The sequence below is a fragment of the Zosterops lateralis genome, assembly GCF_965231275.1.
Source record: "Zosterops lateralis genome assembly, chromosome: 10".
Taxonomy (NCBI): domain Eukaryota; kingdom Metazoa; phylum Chordata; class Aves; order Passeriformes; family Zosteropidae; genus Zosterops; species Zosterops lateralis.
This window is the reverse complement of record NC_139770.1, coordinates 3,497,575-3,512,510: the sequence shown is the minus strand read 5'-3', so window position 1 is coordinate 3,512,510 and position 14,936 is coordinate 3,497,575. Positions and strand designations below refer to the sequence as shown.

General features: G+C 44.6%; 1 protein-coding gene across 2 annotated transcripts in view; it reads left to right on the top strand.

Moving 5' to 3' along the window:
* Positions 1–14,035, top strand: part of GOLIM4 (golgi integral membrane protein 4) — a 29,286-nt gene extending 15,251 nt beyond the window's left edge. Inside the window, exons 6-16 of one of the 2 annotated variants that reach the window (XM_083868521.1) lie at positions 846–928; positions 1,475–1,558; positions 4,634–4,801; positions 5,694–6,023; positions 7,212–7,438; positions 7,872–7,951; positions 8,539–8,651; positions 9,732–9,899; positions 10,312–10,380; positions 11,781–11,861; positions 12,195–14,035. In XM_083868521.1, the coding sequence (XP_083724647.1) occupies positions 846–928; positions 1,475–1,558; positions 4,634–4,801; positions 5,694–6,023; positions 7,212–7,438; positions 7,872–7,951; positions 8,539–8,651; positions 9,732–9,899; positions 10,312–10,380; positions 11,781–11,861; positions 12,195–12,353 (1,562 nt within the window). In that variant the 3' untranslated portion in view covers positions 12,354–14,035. The remainder of the gene's footprint in view (positions 1–845; positions 929–1,474; positions 1,559–4,633; positions 4,802–5,693; positions 6,024–7,211; positions 7,439–7,871; positions 7,952–8,538; positions 8,652–9,731; positions 9,900–10,311; positions 10,381–11,780; positions 11,862–12,194) is intronic. The other variant, XM_083868522.1, reaches the window with a different exon arrangement.
* The last annotated feature ends 901 nt before the right edge of the window (positions 14,036–14,936 follow it).

Genomic DNA, 14,936 nt, shown 5'->3' with positions numbered 1-14,936 from the left:
AACTATTTGCCATGGCTAGCAGAGATGTAATTGTGCCTCCTTCTGAAGTGACTTTATTTACATTTTATATCTCCTTTTTCCCTGTATGGGCCAGCTCTTCTGGAGCACGTTGCACCTGTACACTTGGGGGATGAATTCAGTTTTTACTTTTGGCATCCAATGTCCTGTTGGAGATTCTGGGCAGTTTTCAGGCCTCTTCCATCCTCATTACACAATTCCATAGAACAAAAGGATGGGGCTGTGTCCATCAGAGCCTTCTCTGCCACCTGTCCCTAACACAGGACTTGGTTCTGGAGCTGTTTGCAGCTTTGTCTGCACTGCAGGCAGAGGTTGTTTGTTGGCTCCACATCAACATCCTGTAAAAAGTGGGGATAGAAGCCTCTGTTCCTGATCCCAGAAGCTTTTGGAGCCATCTGGGCATCCCTTCCAGAGGAATAGCTGGGTCCTGTGACAGAAAATTCTCATTTGCCAGGTGTGATGTGGGGAAAGAGAGGAGGGTGCCTTCCTGTCTGCCTTTCCAGGATTCAGATTTCCATAGGGAATTTTGCCATCTGCAGCACCCAGCAGGAGCAGTGATGCAGAATTCCAGGTGCAGGCAGGGTGCACTGATGGAAAATTTCACCAAATGTTACAATTTTCTGCTTGAAAATTGAAAGGTTTTAATAGGGCTGCTGGGGAGAGAGGTAAGAAAAACAAACCATACAATTATTCTATCTAATTTTTATTACAGCACTCGTGTGGGATTTTATGTAGATCGTGTTATAGTCTTAATTTTGCTGCTTAGCCTGGTGTTATAAATCCAGCCAGGTTTAAACTCTGTATTTTTTCTCATTTCTTTTGAACAGAATCCCTGTATAACCTACGGGAGGAGAACAGGCAGCTGAGGAAAGCTCACCAAGACATTCACACCCAGCTCCAGGATGTCAAGGTAGGTTTTGCTCTGAGGAGAACTTTAATGATCATTAGGAAGAAATTTTCTCAAGGCAAACTGTGCTGTAGTTTCTGTTACATGGAAAAAAGGAGAGGAATAGGCTGAACTGGATTTGTGTTTGGCCACCTGCACTTCAGGTATATGCCCATAAAAAGAAAAAAAAAAAAAAAAAAAGGGAAAGTATTTAGTATAGAAATCAGAATTTGGTTTTACAAGTTAAAAATTGAGGTTTGGTAAAACCCAATGCCTAATGTTTTCTAGCTCTGTGGTTTTTTTTTAATGTTCATCAACATCTACCCCTACTTTTAATTTTATTTTAGTTACACAAATCCTGACCTCCAAATTGCCTTCCCTGGTGTGCTTACTTCCTCTGCCTGTTTAATATGCATTCCATGTGAAATAAATAAGTGCTTCATTCCAGCTAAGGATTTTCTTTTCAAAATAAACCAAATTATCTTCCTAGGTGAAACCCCCCCCAGCCTCCCTAACTGATCTTTAGAATGAACTTTATGTGACACGTGTGATGTTCTTCTTTTTGTGTAGCAACAGCATAAGAACTTACTGTCCCAGCACAACGAGCTTGTGGTGACATTGGAAGACCACAAGAGTGCACTAGCTGCTGCTCAGGTCAGAAGGAAAGCAGCTCCTGCCAGCTCTCAGCTTCCCAAATCTCTGTCTCCTGAACCTCTCCTGGCCGGGCTGGCTGCAGGGGGCTGCATGTGCCTTTGGCATGGGGGTCCCAGGAGTGCATGGCTGCTCCCCAGGGGCTGCAGCAGCTCCCAGGGGGGCAGAGCAGGCTGTGGGCCAGCCCAGCAGTGCATGTGTGTCCTGAGGAAAGAGTCTCTGCTGTCCTGAGAGCTGTCAGTGCCTTTCTGTCTCTGTCCTCTCTGATGGAGCTGCTGTCAGCATCCTGCGCTCTGACCTTTATCTCTGACATCTGGATGAAAAAACCTCTTCTTGGGTGTGACTGCAAAGGTGGTGAGGCTTTCGTGGAATTCCAGAGTGGTCTGGAAAAAGCTCATCCATGGGCAGGGACACCTTCCACTATCCCAGGTTGCTCCAAACCCCATCCAACCTGGGCTTGGGACATTCCCAAGGAATCCAGCTGCTCTGGGCAATCCACATCAGTGCAGCAGCAGAACATAGATGGAGATGTGTATGGAGGTGTGTAAACTCCAGGTGGAACTCAAATTAGTTCTTAGAAGAGCCAGCAGCATTAAGTTTCTCAAATGTCATTTTCAAGTGAACTATCCATGAAGCACAAACTGTTGCAGGCTCAGTCAGCTGTGCCAGTACAAGCTGTGGAGGCCACAGGGAATCTGAAAGTGGGAGTGATGTTGCAGCAGAAGGAAGACTTTTGGTGAAAGATCAGAGGGAAAGGCAATGAGGCAGTGTGAAGTTATTTTTATTCCTGACTGATTTTCTTCATTTAGGCATTTTCACAGTCCACAAAATCGTTAGCAGCATTAAAAACATCGAATCTGTTTTTTTTCCCCAGTTCTGCTTGTTGTGCCTGTCAATATGTGTAGATACCTAAAAATAGGGAAAGATCAGGAAGGTCCCTCGTATCTGAATATCTGAAGAATCATAATCTGCAGTACTAAACCACAGTGGCAGCTAATTTTGAGCTCTTCTCCCACTGGCCATGTTTGCTGTCTGGTGTGTGCTGATAACATCTGAAATTCCACAAGGCCACCTGGAGGATCTGATTTAAGGTTCACCAAACCCAAAGGGAAGCTCCCCACACTCCTGGCTTTGATTCAGCTCTTTAATTAGACAGGCTGTGTCACACAAAGCCTCTCTGTCTGCAGTCAGGGTGTGACATTTGTCCTGTGGGGACCCTCCAGAGAAGGGTCTTGCACATGCCTTGAAAACAGAGGATATTTCACACCTTTGTGTAGTTTCTACTGCAAACCAGCTGCAGAAAGTCCCCAGGGGATTCTTTGCCAGCTCCATAAATGATCCTTCTGTTTCTAGTTGTATTTTAAACATTGAACACCAATAGTCAATATTGCACTGACCTGAATCTTTAAAGTGTTTTAGTCTTTGTGCTTTTTCCCAGCCAGGCAGATTAATTAAATATTTTAATACACCCTTTTTTCTGCCAGTATCAGCACCTTTTAAGCTGTGGCCTGGAATCAGAATGTTCAGTTTAGTGACTCTGCAGCAGAACTGAGTACTTGAATTCTGACCTGGATGGGCACTGTTTAAATATCATGGAATGATTTGGGTTGGAAGGGACCTTAAAGCTCATCTAATTCCTCCCCCTACCATGGGCAGGGACACCTTCCACTATCCCAGATTGCTCCCAGCCCTGTCCAGCCTGGCCTTGGACATTTCCAGGGATGAGGAGTCCAGAACCTCTGTGGGCAACCTGTTCCAGGACCTTACCACTCCTATAGTCAAGAATTTATTCTTAATATCAAATCTAAACTTCCTCTCCTTGAGTTTAAGGCCACTGCCCCTTGTCCTGTTCCTCCATCCCTTGTCCCCAGTCCCTCTCCAGCTCTTCTGAGCTCCTTTAGGCCCTGGCAGGGGCTCTGAGCTCTCCTTGGATCCTTCTCTTCCCCAGGTGAGCACCCCCAGCTCTCCCAGCCTGGCTCCAGAGCAGAGGGGCTCCACCTCCAGGAGCTTCTCCACGGCCTCCTCTGGACTCTTTCCAACATATCCCAGTGTGTTCATCTCTCTGTGTGGTCACTGAGTGGTGACAAAAAGAAATCTCACACCTGAGTATTAGTTTTATGTTCAGTAAATACTCCTTTTTCCTCTGAAGTTTGTCCTCTCCAGCAGTTAATCAGGGAGCAGAGGCATCTCCCTGGACTGACAGCAGTAATCACTGTGCACTCTGCTTTCCTTTTAGGCCATTCTGGTTTAGGGGTCCATAGGCTTGTGGAGGTTCTTGAACACACCCACAGCTCCCCTGGAGCAGCAGGGAAACTCTCTGGTGTGGCACCTGTTGTGTATGCAGCTGGTCAGCTTTTATACACCCTGCCCACCCCAAAAAATCCATTTTAGTTGGAAATCTTTCTGCTGCAGAGCCAGGGATTGGGGTACCAAACCTGCTGGATTTTCTTTAAAGCTTCCTGATCCTGTCTATAGTCAAACAGCAAATCAAATTCCAACATTTTTTTGTTGCATTTCAGGAAGCCTTTAGAAATTTACATTTTCCTTCTACTTCTTTTTTTCCCTTCTGTTTTTCCCCTTGCTTTTCACCACTGTGACTTTCTTTGCCTCAGTTCCGTATGTTGGCTGTTGTCTTGTCTAACACCTGTCTAAATGTTGAACACTTGGCATTTTCATGACACATAGATGTACTTTAAAACTTCTGTTTCTGAAAGAACTTCACTTCTTTCTACCAGCAAAGGAGAAGTTGTGGTGCTCTCGACTTCCCTCGCTTTGGTCTGCCAGGAAAGCTGCATCATCCCCTTCTGACACTTCTCTTGCTTGGCATGAATAAAACAACTCCTCCTCTTTGTCCCACAGAGATGGTTTTGATACACTTTGTATGCATGTGCACTTTAAAAAGATCCTGATGGATCAGTGTCTTCTAATGTTTGGAGGAAAAAAAAATAAATTTAATATTTCTCCTCCCTGGAGTATCAAGTTTTCTACCACGTGTCCTGCCAACAACTTCACTCCAAGGTGACTACATTTGATTAAGAAATTAATTTGGACACACTTTAATTAACGTGTTGGCTTTAGACTCAGGTGGAGGAATACAGACAGCTGAAGGACACCCTCAAAAAAATGCCAAGTTTCCAAGACCCAGAGAAGGGGGAAGGAGGGAATGAGCAGCCCGAGGTGCGGGGCCCGTCCCCCCAGAGCCGCCCCCCGGAGCAGCACGGAGCTGGGGCTGAGCAGCAGCACCAGGTAAAAGGCTTCACACACCCCAGGAGTGGCTCTGATTATTCACCAAAATGTGCTCAGTGTCTCTTAGGAGTGTGTGTGTTTGGCTGTGCACCTTTGTGTCACTTCTGGAGGAAAGCAGTGAGGAATGGTTTAATTGTTGAGTAGTAAGAAAATCTATTCAGGATGGTCTTTTCTCATATGACTAGTTCACTTTTAAGTGTATTTATGCCAGCTGTTTGAAGAAGTTGCTCAAAATCTATTTTTTTAAATAAGAAATGTAAAATTTTAGCTATCTCAAGTGTTACAGAAAACTTTTAGAAGTTCTGAAGAAATTTTTATTTTATAAGGTTCCAGTGGCACATTGAAGTCAGTGTATTGAAAATTGGCATACCAAGGCTTAAGCAGAAAATCTTGAATGTAAGAAGATTTACACGTAAGATGTGAATCTTGAATGTGTAATCTAGAAGTTAAGAAAAGCCAGTTGTGATTCTGTTTGACAAGAATTTTTGGCCAGCAGAACCTACAAGAAATAAAAATCATGGAATCATTTAGGTTGGAAAAAAACTTCAAGATCTTTGAGTCCAGCTGTGAACCCAGTTCTGCCAAAGCCAGCACTGTCTAAGCCAGTCTGTCTAAAACACAAAGCTGGCTTTTCAGAATTGTAAGAGTTTTTATTCCACTTCAGCTAAAATGAGGCTTAGCTTTGTGGTGGAACTGTACAACACCTTGTGTAGCTGTGCAGCCACAAACCAGGTAATGACCCCACTTGGCAGGAGGAGCTCATTCCAAACCAGACATTTGGCCCTCCTGACAACAGCCCTGGGCTGGGATAAAAGATCCAAGATCCTTGGCTCTGTTCAAGCTGAAATCCATAAATGTGTTGTACACACATAATCCTGTGTCTGTTTTGCAGAATGAGAAGCCAAAGGAGAGAGAAGAAGTAAACAGCCAGGAACAGGCCAGGGCTGAGCCTTTCCACGAGCAGGAAAGGGCTCACCAGGGCCAGAATGCCAAGGAGCTGAACATCCAGGAGCAGCAAGAGGCTGGAGAGGATGAGGAGCAGAGGGCAGAGCAGATGGAAGAAGAACGCAAAAAGGAGCTTGAAGAGGAAGAAATGGAGCAGGCAGGGCAGCCTGAGCACCTGGAGGAGGAACAGGACCAGGGCCCAGAGGAGCACGAATGGAAAAAGCAGGAACAGAAGGAAGAGGAAACCAACATGCTGGGTGATCACCTGCACTCAGAGGTAGGGAGCTCTTTCCTGAGTAATTAAATCTGCTCTTTAAATGGAGGCTTCTCTTACCACTGCTGGCCTGGTGTTGCAGTCACCTATTTCTAGACAGAGTAAAGATTTATAGAGAGTTTGGCATTCAGAGCACTCACTGTTTTTTAGATAAAATTACTGTCACATTTATAGAAAATTAGGGATTCAAAGCACTTGGATGCAATAAGATTCAGGCTGAACTTGAGCACACTTGTACTGCAGTGCTGGCCAGATCTTAATGAACATTAATTCTGCTGATAAAAAAGCAACAGATGGAAAGACAGAAAAAGAGCAGCAGACTGAATCCTGTCTCCCACTTTAAACCTGAGGCCCGTGGTAGCTGATGATGAACTCAGGAGGTGAGAGGGAGGCTGGGATGGGGAACTGCTCTGCTTTGGTAACTTGATGCATCTCAGCAAATTGCAGAGTGTTTCCTTGTCAGAGGTACCTGCCTTCTGCAAACACATTGCCAGCTCACTGCTCACTGTTGTTTGACAGGGAATTTTAACTGCCAGGCAAACATGACTAAAATAGCCAGGGGAAATCAGTGTGCAGCTCTAAATAAAACCAGCAAATCCTGGATTTACATCCTAGATTGGATCTGCAGTGGAAAATGTATTTCACTGGTCTCAGTTTAGGCTTTGTAAACACTTTCTGTCCTGGCAGATTAATTGTGTCACTCTGGTGTAATGAGAAGCTGTTGCTGAAGAGGTGCAGAGGGTCAGAGCAGCAGCAATGGGTTAAGCTGTGAGACTGAAGTTAATCTAAGTAATTGCTGAGTATAAAAAGATGTGCAGAGTCTCACTTAAGGCTAAAAGCAACTCCCCCTGAGATTACCACTTAAATCAGTGGAAAGTTTTGCTGTCTCATCAGTCATCAAAACCTCCTTTTACTGTGTAATATGTTGGGGGGTTTATTATTATTTATAGGAAAAGCATTGGCTTTCCTTAGCCCACAATCTCCTTTCTTCCCTCTGTACTCCACAAACACCCCAACACTTCCAGTCTGTGTTCCAAAAAACCTTTTAACTCCAAGCAGGGACACAAAAACTTAAAAAACACTTTGCTGTGATTGCACGGAGCTTGTGTTTCCCTCTGGACAGGTTTCTCCCTGCTTGTTTCCCATGGCTGAGAGGATGATTAATCTGTGACTAACTCATTTCTGTGACAGGTATTGCCAACAGAGAGACAGAAAGCAGCTTATGAGCAGCAGCTGGAGCAGCAGCACCTTGGAGCCAGGAGAGCAGAGGAGGCCAGGCAGCTGAGGCAGCAGCAGGAATCCCTGCACCAGCAGAGGCTGCGAGGGCAGCTCCTGAGGCAGCAGCAGCTCCAGGAGAGAGAACTCCAGCTGCAGAGACAGGCAGAGCAAGGGGAGAAACTCCACAGAAACAGCCTCAGGTTCAACTCTCCCTCATGCTTTTGTTGTGCTCTGGGTTTTGTGTTGTCAGCTTTGTTCTGCTTCCTTGTGCCTGAGGGCAGGTTTCCAGGGGGTCCTGTTGGCTAATTCCTTGAAGAGCTGGAGGTTTGTTCCCTAAAATTCAGAGTCCTGACTTGACTCTGTGCCTGACCCATATCCTTCAGGACTGCAGACTCCACATGCAGACACACACAACACAAAGTCAGTGTAGCAGCACTAGAAAGTCTCTGTTCTGTCAAGCATTTCTCAGGAAAGGTGATGTGAGAAAACATCAGATAATAGAGCATGAAACTGGGGCCTGCTCTGGCAGCTGCTGAGAGAGGCAGAGCTGCAGGTGCGGGGGGGGGGGTTGTTTACTAAAGCAGAAAACACAGTTTTGAAACTGAAATGATGCTTGGCTTTTAATGCTCTCAGCCAACAGGCTCATTATGATAACATGGACCAGGACATTGTACAAGGGGAGGAAGAACAAGGTATTCAGGAAGAGGAAGGAGGTAAGAGAGAATTTCTGTCCCTGCCATGCTCACAGGCTCCCTGTGCACTGCTTGCATGGGAGACTTTAATATTCATTTCATATCCAGATTGGATTCAAGTGAAACATAAACTTGCAATTTAAAACCAGAAGCTCAAATAACCATGGCTGAACTGACTGAGTGAAATAGAGGAATTACCAAAGATCGTGTCCACATTCCTGAAAGGAAAAGTGTCCTTTGGACTGAGCTGTTATTACCAGGCTCTGTGGGTCTTGGTTGTGTTCCTGGCTTTGCCCATGGGTTTGTTTGATCTCTTTAAGTTACAGAATCATGAAATTGTTTGGGTTGGAAGGGGCTCATCTCATTCCACACCCCTGCCACGGACAGGGACACCTTCCACTAGCCCAGGTTGTTCAATGCCCCATCCAGCCTGGCCTGATCTTTTAATTTCCATTTCCTATTAGAAGTAAATCAATTCTTTGAGCATTATCTGTTTATGTAGAGGCTGCCCACTGCTAAAAACACGTGTGGAACCTTGTCTGTGGGAGACTTTTAAAAGGATAACTAAAAACTTCCATAAACCAATAATCACTTAAAAAATTCCTCAGCTTATGAACACGACAACCAGCACCAGGATGAAGGTGAAGATGATGATCAGAATAATGCAAATGAACAGCAAGAAGCAGAACATCAGGCAGAAAATCAGCAGGCTGATGAATCAGTAAGTATGAATTAAGATGCTGAGGGTTGCAGTGTTACTGAAGTGAGAACCCACAGGTCTTGTCTGACATAATTGCACCTTATAGAAATGAGATAAGCAGAGGTCTGCTAGGGAGACAGGCTTGACAGTTGAAAACAACATCTAAAATCTTTTTAAAGATGTCCTTAACTCATTGGGAAGAAATAAAAGGAAAAAGCTTCCTTGTTAGAAGCAAGGTGTTTATTTCCACATTCCTTTGATCTGTGCTTTTGGTGGAATAAAGGATTTTGTCTTAGCTGGGACTTTAACAGGTTCATTTGGCTTCAAAAAATACCAGCAGTGCCCAGTCAAAATGAGAGGGGTTGCTATTTTTCATGCTGTCATTAATTAAAGGGCAGCTCCAGAGCCACTGTAGCCAGCTGGAGTCAGTGCAGAGGTGTGAGGTGCTGAAAGAGGATGTAGGTCAGCACTGAACTGAGCCCTGACATGGACTGCACTGACATCTGGGGCAGGAGAATCACCCTGTGCCTTCCCCCAAGCTCCACCTTGCCTGGTGCTGTCAGCATCAAGTGCATCTCCCTTACTCCCCTCCCATTCAGCAAATTAGGATGTGCAGTGAATATTTCTAAGGAATCTTTAACTTGTTGTCTATAAAGATAGAAAACTGCTTTTATAGAACGATAAACAGAAAATGCATCTTTTCTGCATGGCAGAGGTGAAAAGTGTTCTGTTTTCATGTAGACACAGCCAAGGTGAACAGAGCAGGACAGGCTGATACTGAATGATGCCAGTGTGAGCATTAAACCCTTATCTTTGTTCACTTGGCCTTATCAGGCTCTGTCAGCTGGTCAGTAAACATAGGTTGTTCAGCAGCCTCTGGGACAGAAGTGCTCACAGTCTGTGGGTTTCAGCAGACAGGCAACTGCACCTCTGTCCCTGCTCACTGCTGAGGGGCCTCAGTGACCCCTGATCCTGCAGAGGTTCCAGCTGCTGCCAGTGGGGATGGAGCTGGCTGTGACAGCCCAAGCTACTGCTCTTTCAAGGAAAATGCAACTGGACCACGAGCTAAAAGTGTTTTAACACTAATCCTGTAAATTGCAGAAGGCAGGCATGGAAGATGTGAATCCTGCTGATGACCCCAATAATCAGGGAGAAGATGAATTTGAAGAAGCTGAGCAAGAGAGAGAAGAAAACCTGCCTGATGAAAATGAAAAGCACAAGGAAACGGGTCAGAAACAAGGACATCCAGGAATGGAGGAGCACTTGGTGGTGGGTAAAGGCAAAAGAGGCACCTCTGGGGCTCCTTCAGGAGGTTAAAGCTGCACATTTCAACTATGTTGGAGCAGTAAACTCCTCCAGGCAGAGAGAGTCTGAATTTTTATGCCACTGGTCTTCAATGGGGTGAATATTCCATTGTCTTCCTGCTTAGTATGGAAAGTCTTGCTTTATTCTGTGAAGTGATTTTTCTTATATTCATCCTGCTATTTTTTAATTGAGGGCAATTTTAAATCACAGAGCTGGGCTCTCACAGCTGCTAATGAATGCACTAAAACTTCTCCTGCCATTATTGTTACTTTAGCCTTACAGAGAGCTTTAGTTCCAGAACAAGAAGCTTTAATCTTCTGCCCTCTGGTTATTAGGCAAGCTCACAGAACTTAATTTTTATGTGATCTCTGTGCAGATGGCAGGAAATCCTGACCAGCAGGAGGATAATGTGGATGAACAATACCAGGAAGAGGGAGAAGAGGAGGTAAGAACACAGACCCAAGGCAGGTGTAGGCTCAGGCAGCAGAGCACAACTCCATTAACACTCGACCTCGGTGTCTTTTAGAACTGCAGGATTCACTTTGTGTGACTTTAGCAAACCTGGGAAGTCTTTGCCATTACTCTGCTGTCCCCTTCTGGATACACTCTGGGTTGCTCATGCTCCTGTGCTGCAATCCATTAGTCTTCCATGCCACATAGCATTAATTGTGCAATAATTGAAAAGATTAAGCCTTTCACAACACAAGGAAAAAATTCCTGGATACCTCAAGGTCACAGAAAACCTCATTAATCTCTAATCACACACTGCAGTTCTGAGCAAACTGCTTCCTTGGCCATTTACTTACTCTTTAGCTCTGACTTTGATTTATCTGTGCTCCTCCTGAGCAATCCAGGCTGCAGTTCATGGAGTTGCTCAGGAAGCTGACAGCACATGGAGCTGGAGGAGAGAAGGAGGGAAGGGACTTTTTCCTTCATTTCAAACTCATTGTGCAGGCTGAGCTACCCCACAGCCCCTCATTGGTACCTGATCAATCCCTATTTCTGCTTCCCACAAAATCCCTTTCAAAAAAAAGCCCTGGAATTGGCTGCTGTCACTCCCTCATGGGGAGCACTTTGGATTAGCTGGGATGCACTTAGCATTCACCAGTGCAAAATGCTGCTGCTCACATCCAAGGAGGCCACTGGGAGCTGGGCTGAGCTGGCCTTTGGCAGCTGCTCTTTGGCTTCCAGGAAGCAATTTATACTCATCTCATAAAAGATGTGCCCACTGTGCTGGCTGGAAGGAGGGAAGAGGGAGCAGGGATGGAGTGAGCAATTAAGAGAGAAAAGAGATGCTGCAATGGGGGATCAGTTTCTTTAGTAGGTGGACTCAGATATTATCCATTGCTGTTCACATCTTCCCCAAAGTGATGCTGGTGTGGTGGATGCCTCTGACCCAGCTCACAGGAGCTGTTTGGAGCAGACAAGTACAAGCAGCACTTCCCAAAAGGAAATCAAGTTTACTACAAAACATTCCTATTCCAAATTTGCACCTAACATGGGAAGTGGGGCATGGAATGGAGGGAGAGTGCTGACAGAACAGAAAGGAATGAGAGATTTAAAACGAACATCAGGGACACAGATTCAGCATGACTTGCTCTCTCCACAGACTCTTGTCTGTGAGAATTGTATTTAAAAGTTAGATGTTCTCAGAGGAAGAGAATTTCCTGAGTGTTGGGTGGTTATGGTTCTTTTTATCCTCCTTTAACCTCTCCCTGCTCTCTTCTCCCTTCTTTAGAATCTTTGTTCTGTAAAAATATCACTGTGAAAAATGTGCCCAGTTGTGCCACAGGCCACTCTCTGAAAGGCAATTAAACCATACAGAACATCTCCTGTGCTTTGCAGGTGCAGGAGGATCTGACTGAGGAGAAGAAACGAGAGCTGGAGCACAATGCAGAGGAGCCCTATGGAGAAAACGAGGAAAATGTGAGTCCTGTGCAAGCCCAGGGGTCAGGGACAGGATCAAACCCTGACCCCAGCTGGTCATGGCACAGGGATGTGACATAATAATTGTTCTGGCTTGCTTTGGATCATACAGCTTAACATCTCATGCTGTCTCAGCTTTCTTTAGCTCACCCTTCCATCTCTTTGTCAATTCTTGCTCCCTGAAGGCTTTGAAAAATCTCTTTTTTTTTTTTTTCTGCCCATCAGCTCTCACAACTGCAGCTGAAGATCATTTCATTGCCCTAAAATGAGCTATAGTGAAACTGGCAGTGAATCTGTTATAAGTTTTTGTTTTGTTTTGTTTTCCCCAATCAGGCAGATGAGAAGAGTAACAGAGTGACAGACCAAGAGCAAGAAATGCAAGACAACAACCAGAAAGAAATTCATGAAGAAAATTATGAGGAGGAAGAGGAGGAGGAGGAGGAGGAAGGCAGAGCTGTTGCAGCAAAAACTCGCAGACGAGGGGAGATGTAGTTCCTCCCTTCATTTTTCTTTTTCCAGTACACAAATTCCTGTTGTGTTTTTTTTTTTAAACCAACTTTTTAAACAGTATTTAATTCCAAAAAAAACCCAACAAAACTTGTGTTTTTCCACTTTTTCCTTTTCTATTAGGTGCTGTCCTGTGTTTATATGAATACAGTATTTTGATACTCTAAATTAGGATTTCTTTTTTTATCCAGGCTGTACATAATCAGACATCTTCCAGGTTGAATTTTTTGTAACTCTGGGCACGATTTATAGAGGCCATTTTGGATACACTTTCACCTTGTCCAGGCCTGCCAGAATGTTTGGTGTCCTGTCAGGTGCACTCAACACTGAAGGAACATTCCTAGTGCCTAAATCCAGGTGACTTCAGTCACTCCAGCTCGTTGTCTTCCATGGATTTATTCTGACCAAGGGCTGCTTATTCCTTGTAACCTCACAAAGTCCTCCCTTTGCAGGACCAGGCCTTTCCTAGGTGCAGAACAGTTATGAAATATGCAAATTTTACAAGCCTTCAGAATGCAGCCAAGTTACCAGCTGTTAATTTTGGCAGCTGTTTAGATACGGTTCAATTATGCATTTATTTTAATGAGCATTCCCAGGTACTTCAATTACAAGCAGTACCTGGCTGCTCATGCAAATGGGGCTGTGCTGAGAGAGGAGCTGGGAGCTAAAAACCAATTTAGGCTTGGAGCTCCATTATGCCAAATCAAAACACTACAGCTGTCACAGGGATGAAGATTTACAGCAGCAGCAATTTCCTTGTCCTAGTTAATATATAAAATATTTGACCAGAACCAGAATAATGTTGCCTCAGTGCCATGTTTTCTGCAGGGTGTGGTAGCTGAGCTGACACAGTTGGTGCAAGATGTTGAACTTAAAGGCCTTTACCTTCTTTTCCTTATTTATTTACAAAAAAAAAATCTGCTGGAAGGATTTCTGTGTGGCTCAGGGTGAGACTCAGACTGGAGCCAAAGGCCACAGAAGTTGTTTAGCCCAGCAAACATTTCCAGCACTGCATGCTGAAACCTGAGGGGGGGTGGGGGGGTGGGAAATGACACAAAAATTGTGCCTTGGTGTGGGCTACCCTCAACATAATCCCAGTGCATGAATTATACAATATTTGTATTGGTACAGACACTAGTTATTTAATATATGTTAAAGGAGAATGGGAATCTGGATTTCCCAGGCTATGCCCCATTGCTGGAAATGAGGCACAGGGGAGCTCCCCATCAAAGGCTGTGTTAATATATAAAGGGAGAGGGAGTGTGGGGGTGTTTTTCCCTTTTTTTTTTTTTTAAATAATGATGCATAGCAATGTTTTTAGTTTAATTTTTTTATATGAATGTAATTTAATTCATTTTTCTACTAACTTGATTATATTATGTTTTATAGTTGGTTTCCATTCATTGCAATTTTCCTAATTGTCCCAGACCCAGTGCTTATGTTTCATAGGAAGATTTTTGTTAGTGAGTATTTTGGGTTTTTCTAGTTACCATAAATCAGATTTACCTTATGTATAAAAAAAAAAGTTTACATGAGACTGTAAAATGTATAATATGTACATAATCTTCAGAATACAATTATTTTGGTAAATTGGCCTGTATTTTTAATGTCATGGTTGCAGTATTTAATTATTTGAGGCATAATAAAACTTGACTGCAGTCAATAAACAGGAATGTAGTTATTGATCTTTCACAAATGTCAGCTTTCCTAAGGATGTGTTTGGATTTCGTGTTAATACAGGAAGCAGGGACAGGCAGGGGAAGGGATGGAGCCCTGGCAGCATTTTCAGGGAAGGGGAATATTTTTGTTAATGATATTCCCACCTCTGTGCCTGACAAGGGTCACAGTGCCAGAGCCAGGGGGACCACGGTGTATCTGAGCTGCTCCTCATTGCCACAGGATCCTTGGGATTCAGGGAATGCCAAATGCTTGGCTAAATCGAGAATTTAATGAGTTTCTGTGACCTAAAAACAAGTGGAGCTGGGCCACAGCCCCAGCCTTGGAGCAGAGGATGAACAGCACAGGGAGATGCTCAGTTTCCCAGAGTGTGATCCCAGCAGGATGATCTGGTTGAGGAGTAACAAGAGAGGAAGTTGGAATTCAAAGGGAAAATTCCATCCCTTTGGGATTTGGCAGCAGCAGAGCAGCCGCGGGCATCCCATGACCAGGGCTGGCAGGGACTGCTCAAAATACTGGAGACAGTTCAGGGAGCAGGGGCAGAGCACTGTGAAAACCCTGCTGAGGAAAGGAAAATCCATGGTACAGACAGCTGGGGAGAGCAGAGTCCTGGTGGCTTGGCTTGAGAACACACCCAGGGAAACACCCAGTGAGGCAGGAGCCCTCAGCCTCCCACTGGAACAACAACACAGATCCCCACAATGAAATTCTGACCAGAAATAGCCTCTTTGGTCATTGAGTTAATTCATCATTGCAGCAATTAATTGAAAGGCTGCGATGAATTGTTGACCAAGAGACAACTTTGAATTGGCTCGGGCATCACCAGAGGATCCTGCCCACCACAAGCTGAAAGGTCAGTCAAGAGCATGGTAAGAGTTGCTTTAGCCATAA